At 40.0% G+C, this 13769-nt stretch overlaps 1 protein-coding gene across 4 annotated transcripts in view; it reads right to left on the bottom strand.

Moving 5' to 3' along the window:
* mib1 (MIB E3 ubiquitin protein ligase 1) overlaps positions 1-13769 on the bottom strand; it is a 52926-nt gene that overhangs the window by 34208 nt on the left and 4949 nt on the right. For all 4 annotated transcript variants that reach the window (XM_044022522.1, XM_044022531.1, XM_044022541.1 and 1 more), the window contains exons 3-12: positions 12823-12952; positions 9140-9244; positions 7899-7965; positions 7256-7460; positions 6243-6426; positions 4624-4768; positions 4370-4503; positions 2801-2908; positions 2455-2652; positions 2069-2220 (exon numbers count right to left, since the gene is read on the bottom strand). In XM_044022522.1, the coding sequence (XP_043878457.1) occupies positions 2069-2220; positions 2455-2652; positions 2801-2908; positions 4370-4503; positions 4624-4768; positions 6243-6426; positions 7256-7460; positions 7899-7965; positions 9140-9244; positions 12823-12952 (1428 nt within the window). The remainder of the gene's footprint in view (positions 1-2068; positions 2221-2454; positions 2653-2800; positions 2909-4369; positions 4504-4623; positions 4769-6242; positions 6427-7255; positions 7461-7898; positions 7966-9139; positions 9245-12822; positions 12953-13769) is intronic.

Here is a 13769-nt window from a genome sequence, read left to right as displayed (position 1 = left end):
CAGTACCCTGAGTGTGTGTGTTTTATTTATATAATTCAATGGGTATTATTTAAATTATTCAACAAGTGGATTTTAATCATACATATGTGTATGTATATATATATGTATATATATATATATGTATGTATATATATATATATATATATATATGTATATATACATATATATATATATATGTATATATATATACACATATATGTATATATAGCTGCTAAAGGGATTAGACGAACTACATATGAAAATGTTTTATCCATTTTATGTTCTACATATGCGTGCACATTTGTCATTATTATTTTGCCATGTGTTCTTTTTCATACTCTGTGTTGCTAATATCATTTACACTGTATTCCAACAAATCTTTAACTGCTCTTTAATTTGATAATGATGAGTCCTAATTAATTACTCTACGTGATACCATCTGTGTGATAAATTTGCTTGTTCAAGAAAACGACCCACGCTCATAAATATGCTACTATTTGCATTTACATTACAAACTAGATTAACTGTTAGAAAAATTGGTTTTAGTAATTAATAAAAAATATTTTTGGTTCCTACGAGTTGTTTTTTTGTTTCTACAGTGTGCAAAAACATTTGACCAGTGCCTGCAATGAGCCTGAAATGAAGGGCCAGGTCTGGAGCGACTTGTGGCAGGTGTTCCAGAGCACTCTGACCTCAATTCCATTTGTCATTGTGCAATAGAATGAAAGCCGGTGAAGGGGAATGACATTTAGCCTGGGATAACCAAGTTCATGTGCAAACATACGCGTACGCGCCCAAATCAATCAGCAAGGAAAGCAGCTGTTTACTTTTCTAGAAAATCGCTACAAAGACTGACCCTGTAACGTCAACGTTCATCACTTTAGGAGACAGTGCTGGATGATCAACCTGATATGGACAGGCATTTTCTCTGAGTGACAAAAATAAAACATTTAAAGAGCAGAGCAACATGCTGCTGCAGCCAGAAATAGAAATTACCATGGACAAGACATGCTGCTGTTGCTGCTGCTGCTGCTGCTGCTAGAGCATGGGCCAGCCGCTGCAGGCCAGCCTCTGCTCACAACACGCAGTGATGGACAAACATAACAGTAAAAAGAAACATCAAATGAACTGCAAGGACTATTAGCTACACTAATAAAAAAGTCAGCAGAAGACAGATGCTTTCAGGGCCTCAAAGGTAGTCCAATGTATGTTTGAGACCATACCATCTGGTGGGGAGATGGAGCCTATAGGCCTGTTTCAGACTTTCATCAGTGTCGACTCAATTAAGATACCAGAGTAAAGCCTACAGCTGCATGAAATGGGCTCAGTGAGGTAGTGGAATTATTCTTATTCTAGTTTTAATGACTTTAAGCTACATTTAAATTTAAGTGGAATCTGTGGAAGAATTATCTGCATCAGGTGGTCGGTCCATTTTATCCCGTGTCAGTTATTTAAAATGTTCTATTTTTGTTCGGTGACAAAACTGACTGAACACAGTCTCTCGTCTCTTATAAGGTTTCGACCTGTAGGTGGTGAACATACATCTTTCATTCCAACAGAGGATGATTAAGTGTTGGATTAGTAGTAGCAGATTAGTGCTTCGACCACGGCCTCCAAAGTTAAGCTGCTAAGAAGCTGAAAATAAATAAAGCCTAGTTGTTGTGGTTCTGACGGGAAAAAAATAAAGTGTAAAGGGTCGATTATAATGTATATTCAATGCTAAAAAGCCAATCGACACGCGTAATGAAGATGTCAATTTATATAAATTGTATGTCATCAGCCCCAATGAAGCAAATTGTGATTGTGAATATGAGCTATACAAATACAATTAATTGATGAACTGATATCGAAGCTTTTTGATTAACATACTTATAGTAGTTACTGTAACATATAATACAAACATAAATAGGAATTTAGTGTGTTCATAGCTTTTAAGACAAAATTAGTTTTTTTAGAATTCAGAATGTCTGTGAAAGCAGATATTTGAGTTATTACAGATCAAATATTCTCTGGTCCTGGTCTCATGTAGACAACAAACTAGCGTGACAAGGATTCACTGCGTGAAAGTGGAAAGTTGAGCATCTCATACCTGGGGTTCCCACGTAGTGCTGCGTGATGCAAGGCATTGAACCCGTTATTGTTAGTGATGGTGACGTCAGCACCGGCCTCGAGCAGCACCGACAGCATGTCATCTCTCTTCTTGCTTATGGCATCATGCAGGGGCGTGTCTCCCTCTGAATCCTGAATGGAAAACTCTGCGTCACAACAACTCTTTAACTGATCTATGACCTAAACTCTGTGTAAATGGGCAAAATGATATTTACAAGAAACAATAAAGTGCACAATAGTCATTGTTGGCTGAACAGACTGTCCCTTGGCAGTGCTATTGTGTGTTTTGTTACTGCTCTTGAGGTGTCACAATTTTTGTGTCAAAACTGTTCCTTTGAAAGGAAAATAAGACATGGTGATAGGTACCTGGAGGCTGGGGTGGCATCCAAAGTCCAGCAGGGTTTTGACCACCTGCAAGTGGCCTTTGTTGACAGCTATGTGTAACGGAGTCTGCCTTCGCTTGTTCCTGGCATTCAAGTCGGCACCGCCCCTCTGCAGCACCTCAATGACAGAGCCCTCATCACCAAAGGCTGCGTGGTGCACCGCACGGTCTCCGTCTTTGTCCTGAGTACACAATGCACCCGCATAATGATTACGTATTGTGTCTGTGAGTGTGGGTTTTCACCTTTTGCCATATTGTGTGACATTCAATAAAATAAGAGATGCATTTGTGAGTAGGATGAGCACAGACAGGAGGGCAGATTAAACAAACCTCAGCTTCCAGGTCCACACTGTGTTTAAGCAGCAACTTTAGGACATCCACGTGACCGTTCTGACTGGCTGCCTGCATAGCAGTGTGTCCAGCACACTGTCCATTCACCTGCAAACAGACCGAGAGTCAGGGTGAGTAAACAGGTGCATAACAATGTCAGGCTTCATGTTTCGATCTGCATCTACTGACTAGGCTGATCACCTAAGGGGCGTTCAGGGTTGGTGAGGGTATGTTTAAGCTTTTAGTATGCATGTGAGTGGATGTGCATGTACGGCTGTGTGTGCATGTTTCATCACCAAGTGCAGCGCTGCAAAAACTCAGAGCATAAATATTAATGTGGACTCCTTTGGGAGTCTCGAGACATCTCTTGTCCTGGCAGGCGGATCACTTGGCCAGACTCAGTGTGCTCAGCTTTAAGCAAATAATTCCACTGAAAGGCAGTAGGGCATCTGGCCAGCCTTTTCCACACAAACACACGCACGCACACACTTCAGTCTGAGTGAGAACAATATTGCAGACATATCTCATAACTTAAAAGAGTGTTTTCCCCGGCCTACCTAAAGCGTGTGACAGAACACAGTGTCCAAACATACGAGGGATTGTGGATCTCCACTTCATTCAGAGAGTGAATTGAGTCTGTGCTGCAGTGCACACCAATGGCCATAGGTGCCTCCTCTGGGTCCAGCTTTAATGCTTTTCAGATTGAGAGAGGTGCAGGAGTGGGAGGATCTTGCAATCCTTTCCTGGGAGACTACCATCCTCCTCAGTATACTGTGAGCAGGCCAAAGCACAACCAGGACTGTACCAAGGGCTGGATACTGAACGTCACTACTACAATGTGATTTGCTATCACAGTTCAATACCAAAGAAGTAAATCTCAGCAGCCTCAGTAATCATGCATTATAAACGTACCAAGATCTACTAATGCTGATGATTGGCAACACAAATATGTTGTAGAGGCATGCAGGAAAAAAACCTTTAAGCGTTCATTTTATGCTTCTCTGGTTTTTACTTTTTATTTAGTGTATCGCATAACTTTTATAGCTTTTCCTCATCCACCAGGACGGTTATGTTTTCAGTCTGTCTGCAGTCTGAAGGATTACGCAAAAACACTACCACACCATTTCCATAAAACATTGCAGAAGGTGGTGCATGACTCAAAAATAACTCGTTAAATTCTGGAGCCTATCCAATTAAGGGGCTAGGTACAGGATTTTAGTGTTTTCTCAGGTAAATGCCCTCAGAGCCCTTTGTACTTTTTGCATCTGCAAGGTCTGCAGCCAAACTACTTTTCCTCTCACAATCGCTTCTCCGGTGCCTTGAATGCCTCCTTTGTGTTCCTGGGATGTTTTTTCCCAAAAGTAACCAGGTAATGTGTAAGTGCTCATGGTTTTAGTAATGTTTGCCTCCTGTTAATCTCTATGTAACAGTTGTAATGTAATGGTTTTGGTTAAATAAATATAAAATTGGTATAAATTGGTCTTGTTGATACTGAAGACATGTCCTCTGCATACATCTGAAAATCCAGCCACTTCTCATAAGAAAATACTGAAATGTTTGAGCACTTACATCCACATCCGGTCTCTTAAGAATGTCTTCCACCTTGGCCAGGTCTCCATTGGCTGCCGCCTTGACAAGCTCCTCATTGATGTCTCCAGACTCTTGCGTCTCAAACAGTTTCTTCAGCAACTGAGACAGACGCTCTGACCAAACAAGGGAGACAACATCAGACAAGTGTTTGTGTGTGAGAGTCAGAAAGGAGATGACAGTGAAGACAAAACAACAAAGGCAAGCCTCTGTCATTCACGCGTTTTCATACAAACCTCCAGAGGCGTTGCTGACAGCTGAGCCAGAGGGGGCGATCTTAGTGACAGCAGCAGGATTGTACGTCCAAGAAGTTCCACAAACCTCGACCTTCAGGTCACTATCAGAGTAGATTTGCTGCACACGACCCACCTTGCCTAAGGTCTGTGGACAAATATGGCAACAAATTGATTTGTATATGAAGGGCTGTAGCCTTCTGGCTATGTTTTGTGTAAGTGAAATTATGAGGAGCAGAGGGATATTGTGACTGTCGGATAGAGCAAGAAAAAAATAAATACATAAAAGTGGGAGGAAGGAATAAAGAGGAAGAAATACTTCCTCAAGAAAATATGTGTGAAAATAAAAGCTGACAGAAATAAGGAAATATATAAATATAGATAAAATATAAATCAAAGCTGTGTTCCCATTATTCAAATAAGATTCACTTGCATGAGAAGGAAGATGGATATAAATGAAGGGAAACTTGCTGCTACCATTTCTCATCTACACAGGGAACACAAAAAGGACAGAGCAAAACGCTTTCCAATTCTGAATCATATCATCTTGATCCTGGCTATGGGAGAACGAGGCACTTTTGTCTGTCGAGCTGGGTCTGGGGCTGTCCTGGAGGATGCCATCAATAACGGGGACTGCTGCAGTAGAAGCAACAGCAGGCGGCAAACAGCCGTGGTTAGTGATCAAAGCCACAACCCATCTCAGGGTTTTAAGGCTCATTAGCTACTGAGGGGGGCAGTTTGGCAGGGACAAGTGGCATATTGGAGAACACTGGCATGACATAACCTAGGGCGCGCTAGGCAGCAATGAATAAACTGCATAATAAGAGAAGAATAACGTCTTGTTGAGATAGAAATAAAAGTGGCAGCCATAGACTGCTCAGAGGGCAAAATTACGTCTCTTTGTGTTAACACCGGAGAAGGAAGTGAGGGACCAGCACTGCCAAGTATGAAGGGAACATAGGGAATTACACAGAGAACTTCAGCCTCATTTATTGTTTGTTCTGCATATAAAATGTTGGGCGGAATCCCATTTCTCATTTTTACCCTTTCCCAACCCCTTAGAACTACAATACAAGGGGCAGTGGTTAAAATCTCCGCCTACAAAATAGGACAACATGATGCGTCATCACGTAAGCAGATGTGTCACGTATTTGTCAGAGATTCAACAATGCTGTTGTCCAAAAATAGGCTGATTTTATAATCACTATCATGGCACAGGGGCATTATTAAGCACTTGTTTGCAGCAAGCAGAGACATGTAAGAAAATGTGTTCAATGTCTAGGAAAACTAGTGTTTAGTGCGCCCAAGAGATGGCAATCAAGTGTTATTGTGATTAGCATAGCTACAAAATCAGTTTGAAGGGCTAGTTAGCCTTTAAATTTCACCCTTCAACCTCAACAAGCATCTGAACACACTACGCCAACATGCGAATGTGCAAAATGGAGGGGAAGGAGTAAGTCATAGGGGGAAAGGATGAAATGGAATTGATACCGTTCAAATCAAACTATTTACTGGTTCTTCTGAACATTGTACATGTTTTATATGAGTTTCACATTTACATTTAAATATTTAAGACCCAATGGGGATGCACAAATCAATGGGAATATGTCTCAAACTCTTACAGGCAGCATGGCTTCAGCCCACTCTCCGTGGCCTCTCTGCAGCAGCTTGATGCGGTCGATGTCGTAGCAAATCTGGACCAGGTCTCCCACTAGGAACTGGGAAGTGCCTCCCTCTGCACCGGCCGCAACTTCCCCGCTGCGCACTACGTTGGCCTTTGTCAGCACGGCTGGATTGAACGTCCATCTGAGCATAAAGAAATCAATACATTAATGTCTTGTGAATGTAGACTGTGTACAGAAGACCGCCAGACTGGCTGTGTGTCTCACACAGCATTTTGCTCCTCTTCTGTTGTCCATTGGTTATTGTTCTTAAAATCCCCTTTGCTTAGGAAACAGCAAACATCTCTGGGTTAGCAAACTGTATACTGAAAATGGCAAGGTTTTGTTTTTTTTAAGCGCAATAAAACGGGAAATTAGGGAATTGGTGTTGAGCTCTACAAAGAATACGTCTTCATTAGATATAATTTTTGCACCTTTGCAGTAGCCTAGCCATCCAGAGTGATTGTAACTGGTTAAAAAACTACAAACAAGACAGAGTAAAGGGGTTATTGCCTATTTATCTGGTTGTAAAATATTCTATGTAGAAAACAAGAAGTTAATACAAACAATTTTGTATTAACTGAAAGAAAAACACTGATTAGCCACAACATTAAAACAAATAAATACATGGTGTTAATGTAATAGTTGACTGGTGTATAGACTTTGAGCAGGACTATGTAATATATGCATGAATCTATGGTGAAGTGGATTAGGTCGTATAGGACTGAAAAGACAAGAAAAATCAAATCAAAACATGGTCACAAAATGCACCAGTTGAATCAAATTTTGCAAGCTGTAAATGCTTCAAATGTGTCTTCTGTCAAGTGGTGCAAATTATAAATTGATCTTGTGGTAAATATCTATAAAGATAAAGATAAAGATTTATTTGTAGCTTTTGAGTGGGGTGAAAATGGATGTTTATGTCACAGTTAGTTGGAGCAACTAAAACTGTGTTATTTCATATAGGGACGTACCTGTTCCCACTGGGGTACTGAACCACAATATCGTGATCCTCATCGATGCCACATACTGTGCCGGTGGTCGTGAGAGTCTCAAACATGCCGTCAGTCCACCCACCGTGGCCATGTTGGAGGGACTGGACAATCTCAAGGTCTAAGTCAATGTTGACCAGATCTCCAATCTGTAGACCTCCAGGATTTCTGTTGCCATTCTGCTCACCTGGGAGATTAAGTCCAAGTCAAGTCCATTAGTTAGAAATACTATTGCTATTTTGCTACTACTTTTGCTATTGTCAAAATGTAGTCAGTATTACAAACTGTACTAAATTCGTAACAACAAAACCACAACGCATCACTAATTGGACATCCTATTAAAAGTGCTGCAATTTATAAATAATGACAGTAACATACAGAATGAAAGGATTCCACTGCAGTGCTGACTCCACAGAGACACAATTAATTCTTGGAATTTCTGGAATACCATAACTGCATGACCTGAGCATGAGACTGGGTTCTGTGGGCAGGTAACTAGGCAGTGCTGCCATCTAGTGGTAAGACGTTATTAATTACAATTGAAACTCCCCCCAATGTCCTTGAATTCACTGCACCAGAATGGTAGGTGAGAGAATTGCTGCAACAATGACAGTGTCTTACTTACCTAAAACAGGACAGTGGTCTCTGTAAAACGAGCCTCCTTTGGCGTCTTGGACACATTTCAGATCCGACTGAAATGAGAAATGATGGTGGGGGGTTAGATAATTGCCCTGAGTGATTCCATTCCAAGAGAAGCACCATCGAGAATAATGAAACTGAGAATTTATTCCAGGCAACAGTGTAGTTGTCTAGAAACAATATCAGTGCCCTGAGGGTAATGCAGGACAATGAATCACAACACTACTACAGAGGGATCGCGTCATATCATTTGTGATGACTCAGATATGCAGCCACTCTAGCAGAATTGGAGGGCAGAGATGAACATGAGGTGGCACAAGCATCTCTGCGAACTGCGGGAAAATTTACTCTCAACAAATAAAATGTATAAATTCCACTAGCAGGACAGCAGTTGCCATATCTTAAGATGATTTAAACAAAGAGCAGAGATTACAAATAAACGGGGTGTTGACCTCCCATGCTGCATTTGGAATAAACAGTGCGAAAAGCTTGACTACCTATATGTATTCAAACAGCCGAGATGGGGGGTCAATCCTTGATTTATTTGATCCAGAGGCAGATGCCATCTACCTTCCTTTCAACCTATTAGAATAACAACAGACAAATCTGTTGTGCAACCAAGAAAGCCGATTGGCCTCTTTCAAAAAAAAGGCGAGGGCAGTCTGCACCAATGGGGAGGATGCTTTTCATTTGAGAGGCGCGTGTGCCAACGTCTGCACCCTGCTCTGAAGTTGACCTCCATGTTCACTCTCTCCCCCTGAAAGGCAGGACGAACAGATTGCCTTTATCATGCAGATACCTTCCTCTTCCAGCTGCCTGTACAATGGTGCCTCGCTCATGCTGACAAAGGCCTGGCAGCAAAAGAAAGAGCCACAGCGCTACGGCCCAACACAAAAGGCTCCTGACAGCTGATCTTTTGTGAGATAGTGAGTGTCGGTGTGAGTGTGTGCACTTGTATTTGTTACCTCTTTAGGACCTTTTCTGGCATAAACACTGATCTTGTCAGGACCAGTAGTCCAAAACCTGGTCCTAGTAATGCAGAACCTCATTTATGATCTGGTGAAGTTCATGACTGGCTAGGTTATGGTTAGAGTTAGGTATTAAGTTGATATGGTTACAGTTAGGGATCCCACTTTGTTTATGCTGACAAAATGAATGGAAGTCAATGCGATTTCTCAAGAAGAATAGCTGGTAAACCTGATTGTGTGTGATTGAAAGTTTGCTCACCATTCCCTCAAAGCCAACACGGTACAGGTTCTTGGCCCCATTGTCCCACAGAACGTAGGCAGCACTGTGAGGACTGGCTGCACTCCAGTCCTGGATCTCTGTCACCTGTTGAGTAGGAGAAATGAGATGAGATGAGAAACTCAACAAGAGTCACCAGGAGATGGCATATCTCTGCCAGCAACCTATAAACTCACCCAAAGTCATATTTCCATCAGTGACAAAAAGAGTAGCTCCTTGTTTGAAATGTAGCCATTTCAAAAAAGACCATGATTCAGTTCAAATGTTGTTGCTCCGTTTTACTTTATTTACTGCATTGACAGTTCTAAAATCATATTGGTGTCACTTCCTCCTCTTCCCATATACGTTTTGTTGATATTGAGTCGTATCAGACCGATACTGATACTGTATATCATCCCTAATATCCAAACTTCCATCCATCCACAATGATCCACAATCCTTTTGGTTGCTTATTGAGGGAATACATCAAAGCTGGTCAAACTCAAATGCCACAAAATAAAGAAAATATAATGTCCTAAAATATCAATAAATTATTCCACAAGGTTCTTAAATTTTGTTCCAGAAGAGAAATGCTTATTGACAGACAACCCCAGTCAGTATACCCCCGACAGTATACCGTATAAAAAGGACAAAGCATAGAGATCTGAGTTGACATATCATTAACATTACATGAAAGGCAAGGCTTTGGAATACTGTATGTGGAAAATAAAATACTGAACCAAAGGGGGTGATTTTTTAGCAGGTATTTTCTGTCTTCAAACCTCATAATGAAGTGAAATATGATATTTTATTGATCCCAGTTGGAAACCATCTTTTATCTCTTGCTTGCCTTCAAATAGAGGGTCGAGTGAAGGTTGAACTACAGAACTGCAAACACAAAGTCATGGAAGGTATAAAAAACAAAACAGAAGATGTTTTCTAAGATTTAAAGTTGAAGCTACAAAATGGCCTCTGGGTAACCAGTTGGAGAATAAATGAACATCATAAGAGAATTAGATGCATGTGTTTTCCCTTGCTGTGTAATTAATACCCAAAACAGGCTTCCAATCATCTTTTGTTCCCATCATTAGAATCCATGTACTTTTTCAGCAATTATACTGAAGAGTTGAATACAGTGGTAAGAATGACTAAGTCTACAAAGCCTCTTCTCTACATCTCTGTGGTCAGTGCCCAGTTTTGAGACAAACGATTAAAAGATGATTAGGAAAACAACCCCATAATAATCATGAAAACAAAAAAACAAACAAAAAATCAAACAATGTCATTAACCTTCTTCATCCAAATAAGCAAACATAACCTTTACCTTTAAATTATTAACAACCTATGCACAACTCAACCCAAGGGGAAAGACTAAAGAAAAGGGCAACAAGCAGCTATAGTTATTTATTCTCCTTTGTCATTTTTATGGGGGGTTGGACCATTAAAGCTGAACCACAGTTCTCACTTTGACTCTATTGTACCCCATGTGCATGTGCATTATTACAATTATTCATAACAACCCAACAAAAACATTTTCCACAGGTTTTTTTGGGAGTTAGTGCTTGTACTGCCTTATGGCTAGTGCTATTTTTGACATTTGTGGTAAGGACCACTTCACAGCTCTTTCCCTATAAAACCTTTAAAGGACATGGTAAGCTTTATGTGTTACAGACACAAATAAGCTATTAATGAGGGGCTGCAAAATCCATTCAAATTAAGTTGGGATTTTTTTCCGATGGACATTTCTCTCTCCACTGCAGGCAGCACAGCAGTTTCATAGCACTGAGAGAGTAGAGGAGCTATAGCACAGCTAATTCATTCTTTGATTAAAAGATGTGCCCTAAGTAAATACAGAAATCAAATAGTTAAATTGTTTTCTGGGCACTTTCTAAAGGTAATTGATTAATGGGCCTTAGGAAATAATATTCATGCTAAACTAACACAACATCTGAGCTGCAGGACATGTAATAGCAGTTTTCTGGAGAGCATATTGCTTCGAGCATCATAAAACAATAATGAGATACGCCATTAAATAACACAGCAAAATGAAGTCTTAAATTGCCTGGGGGGACTCTTAAATTGAAAATTCTGGGGTCTGGACCAGAGTCTAAATAGAAGCACTTTACAGCACAGTTACAGTATAAATCTAAATAGAGTGTGCTAAATAAATGCAACCTTGTCAGACATATTACTTTCTAATGAGGTATTTATTCCAGGAATAACCTGCGGCAGGCAAATCTGTTTATAGCTTCAGTTAAGATGAAGAGGAATCAGTAAAATGAAACAAAGCAAGTGTTTGGCGAGAGGCGGGGTTCACCATGAACAGGTCAACAGTTCCAATTATCGTTTGTACATGATCATTTTTACACACAATATTTGGAATGAATGCACAAACACAATTAGATCCTAATGAGATTATTAAAATATGAAGTTAGAAATGACTCAACACATAACAAGCTAGAACAGGATTATCTCCTATAGCTGCAACAAGCCTTTTGTCTTTAGAGGGTTTTTTTTTTACCACATTTAAAATAATTCAAATATTTACTCTGAACCTTTTACTGGGATAGAGTTTAATTTTAAATATAAAGGAGACTGACATTGATATTGGGGCCACACAGCCACGTAGTGGTTAGTGATGTTGTCTTGTAGCAAAAAGACCCAGGTTCACAACCCGGACAGAACAAGGGCCTTTCTGCATGGAGTTTGCATATTCTCCCTGTGTGCGCGTGGGTTTTAAGTTAAAGTTAATACTGTAGTGATTAACACCTCACTACAGTATAATGCAGCACACCTAGCTGAACATCAGAATAATTAAGTCTTTGTGTGCACTAATGCCTAATATATGAGTATGTACTACAAACATGTTGGGTCAGGCAGTGCCCTTCCTGTTTTCACTGACGCTCAAGCACATTTCAAATCAAATCATACCCTACGATGCTAGTTTGTTTTTTTCCTTTGTTAGACAGTTAAGGCCAAGGGAATGTTTTGGGTTTTTTTTACATTAATGAAATGGTTCTATGAGCCTCTGGAGAGTTCATAAAGCCTGGCCCATCTTCAGGGATTTATCAACTATTTAAGTGTTCAGCGAAGTAAAAACAAGTTTATCATATTTTTAGCCGGTACCTTTAAAGAGCATTGTTCATTCAGATACATTTAGGAATCTATCTGCACGCTAAACGCTCATAAAAAGAGATTAGCCCCTTTATTATCAATAAAGATCAGTGCCCCTGATCTTTATTGATAAAGTTGTATGTGTGTAGCCTTCAGTTAACATCAAAACTCAGTTAGTTTGTCCATTGTGGGCTATTATAAAAACATGGTGGTCCAAAATGGCAGCCTCTGTAGGGCTGACCCTGCTCCTGATATAAATATAAAAAGCTTACTCTGTGGTAATGAACCTAAATCTGAAAAACATTTATTTCACCTAAATTTTACACACATGACCTTCAACTTTCACTGAACACAACCTGTTACCTTGTCTAATACAGGTACCCATAAGTCACTAGGTCACAGATAAGCTCTTGGGAAAAATGAAAAAGTAATTTGTAAAGTGTGTGTCAAATTATTCATTCAAATATTTAAGTCTACATCTTATTTTTGCCCTTACAACATATTGACTGTCACTGACACAAGTATTATCTTGTGGAACAATTAAATTGAGTCTTAAGTGGGTTGTAGCTTACCTTTCCCCTCCTCCCATTGCCTCCGTCCTGGTCCTCCCACTGCCAGTCCACTCCTCTCACCACCCGGCCACCAGTGAAGATCCCTCGGGCAGTGATTTTCTTCGACTTGCGCCGTGACTCCAAAAGTACTCTGCACAGATGAAAAGTTTAGATACAGTTACTTTCATTGAGCCAAAGTTCTAGACATTTTTTCTGACAGATGTTGCAATTGCAATTTTGTTTTTTACAGTAACGCCTCAATTCAATATTCAATGTGTAATAGATTGAAAACAAATGAAGGAGTAATAATGAATTAATAATCAAATAATATTATTTTCTTAATTAATTGATTTGTCGTTTGGTACACAATTGAGAAGGTGATGCTTGTTTTAATTATTTAAACAAAAAAACACTCAAACTGATTAATTGTTGCGGCTCTGTACCACATAACACTAATTCTCTATATACTGATACAGAAATGAAAACAAAAGCATATGAATCCTTTCAAGCATGCATGGGTTACATTTACACATTTTCCATAGAAGCTTGAACAATCAAAAATAGAAGAAATAGACTGTGATTTAAAAATAGTTTTGTTTCCTTTCCATAACACCACAATTTCACAACTAGACTGGGGTCATTTTTAATTCACTTAAGGCATTCTAATGACACTAGAATGCCTTAAGTTCCTGTCTCAACTGCAGCATGGCTGCAGGATTAACCAGTGAAAAGAAGGTAATAGCACATAAAACATCCAGCTGAGCACTAACCATCAAAGAACAATGTGATGTGATGCTAGACGTGGCAGCTGGACAGTCCAGGTCTAACCAGTGCAAACAGCTTGCAGCTTCCAACCACTCCCTCTTCGGCAGTTAGTGAAAGAATCTAATGTGGTGTAACAAAACAGCCCTCCATGCTGTTGGAGCAGAGCGAGCAGAGGAGACCTCCGCCACCCATTGTGTATTATG

The sequence above is a fragment of the Solea senegalensis genome, linkage group LG1 (genome assembly GCF_019176455.1).
Source record: "Solea senegalensis isolate Sse05_10M linkage group LG1, IFAPA_SoseM_1, whole genome shotgun sequence".
NCBI classification, from domain to species: domain Eukaryota; kingdom Metazoa; phylum Chordata; class Actinopteri; order Pleuronectiformes; family Soleidae; genus Solea; species Solea senegalensis.
Note: the sequence above shows the minus strand (reverse complement) of the source record. Positions and strands in the feature narration are given on the sequence as shown.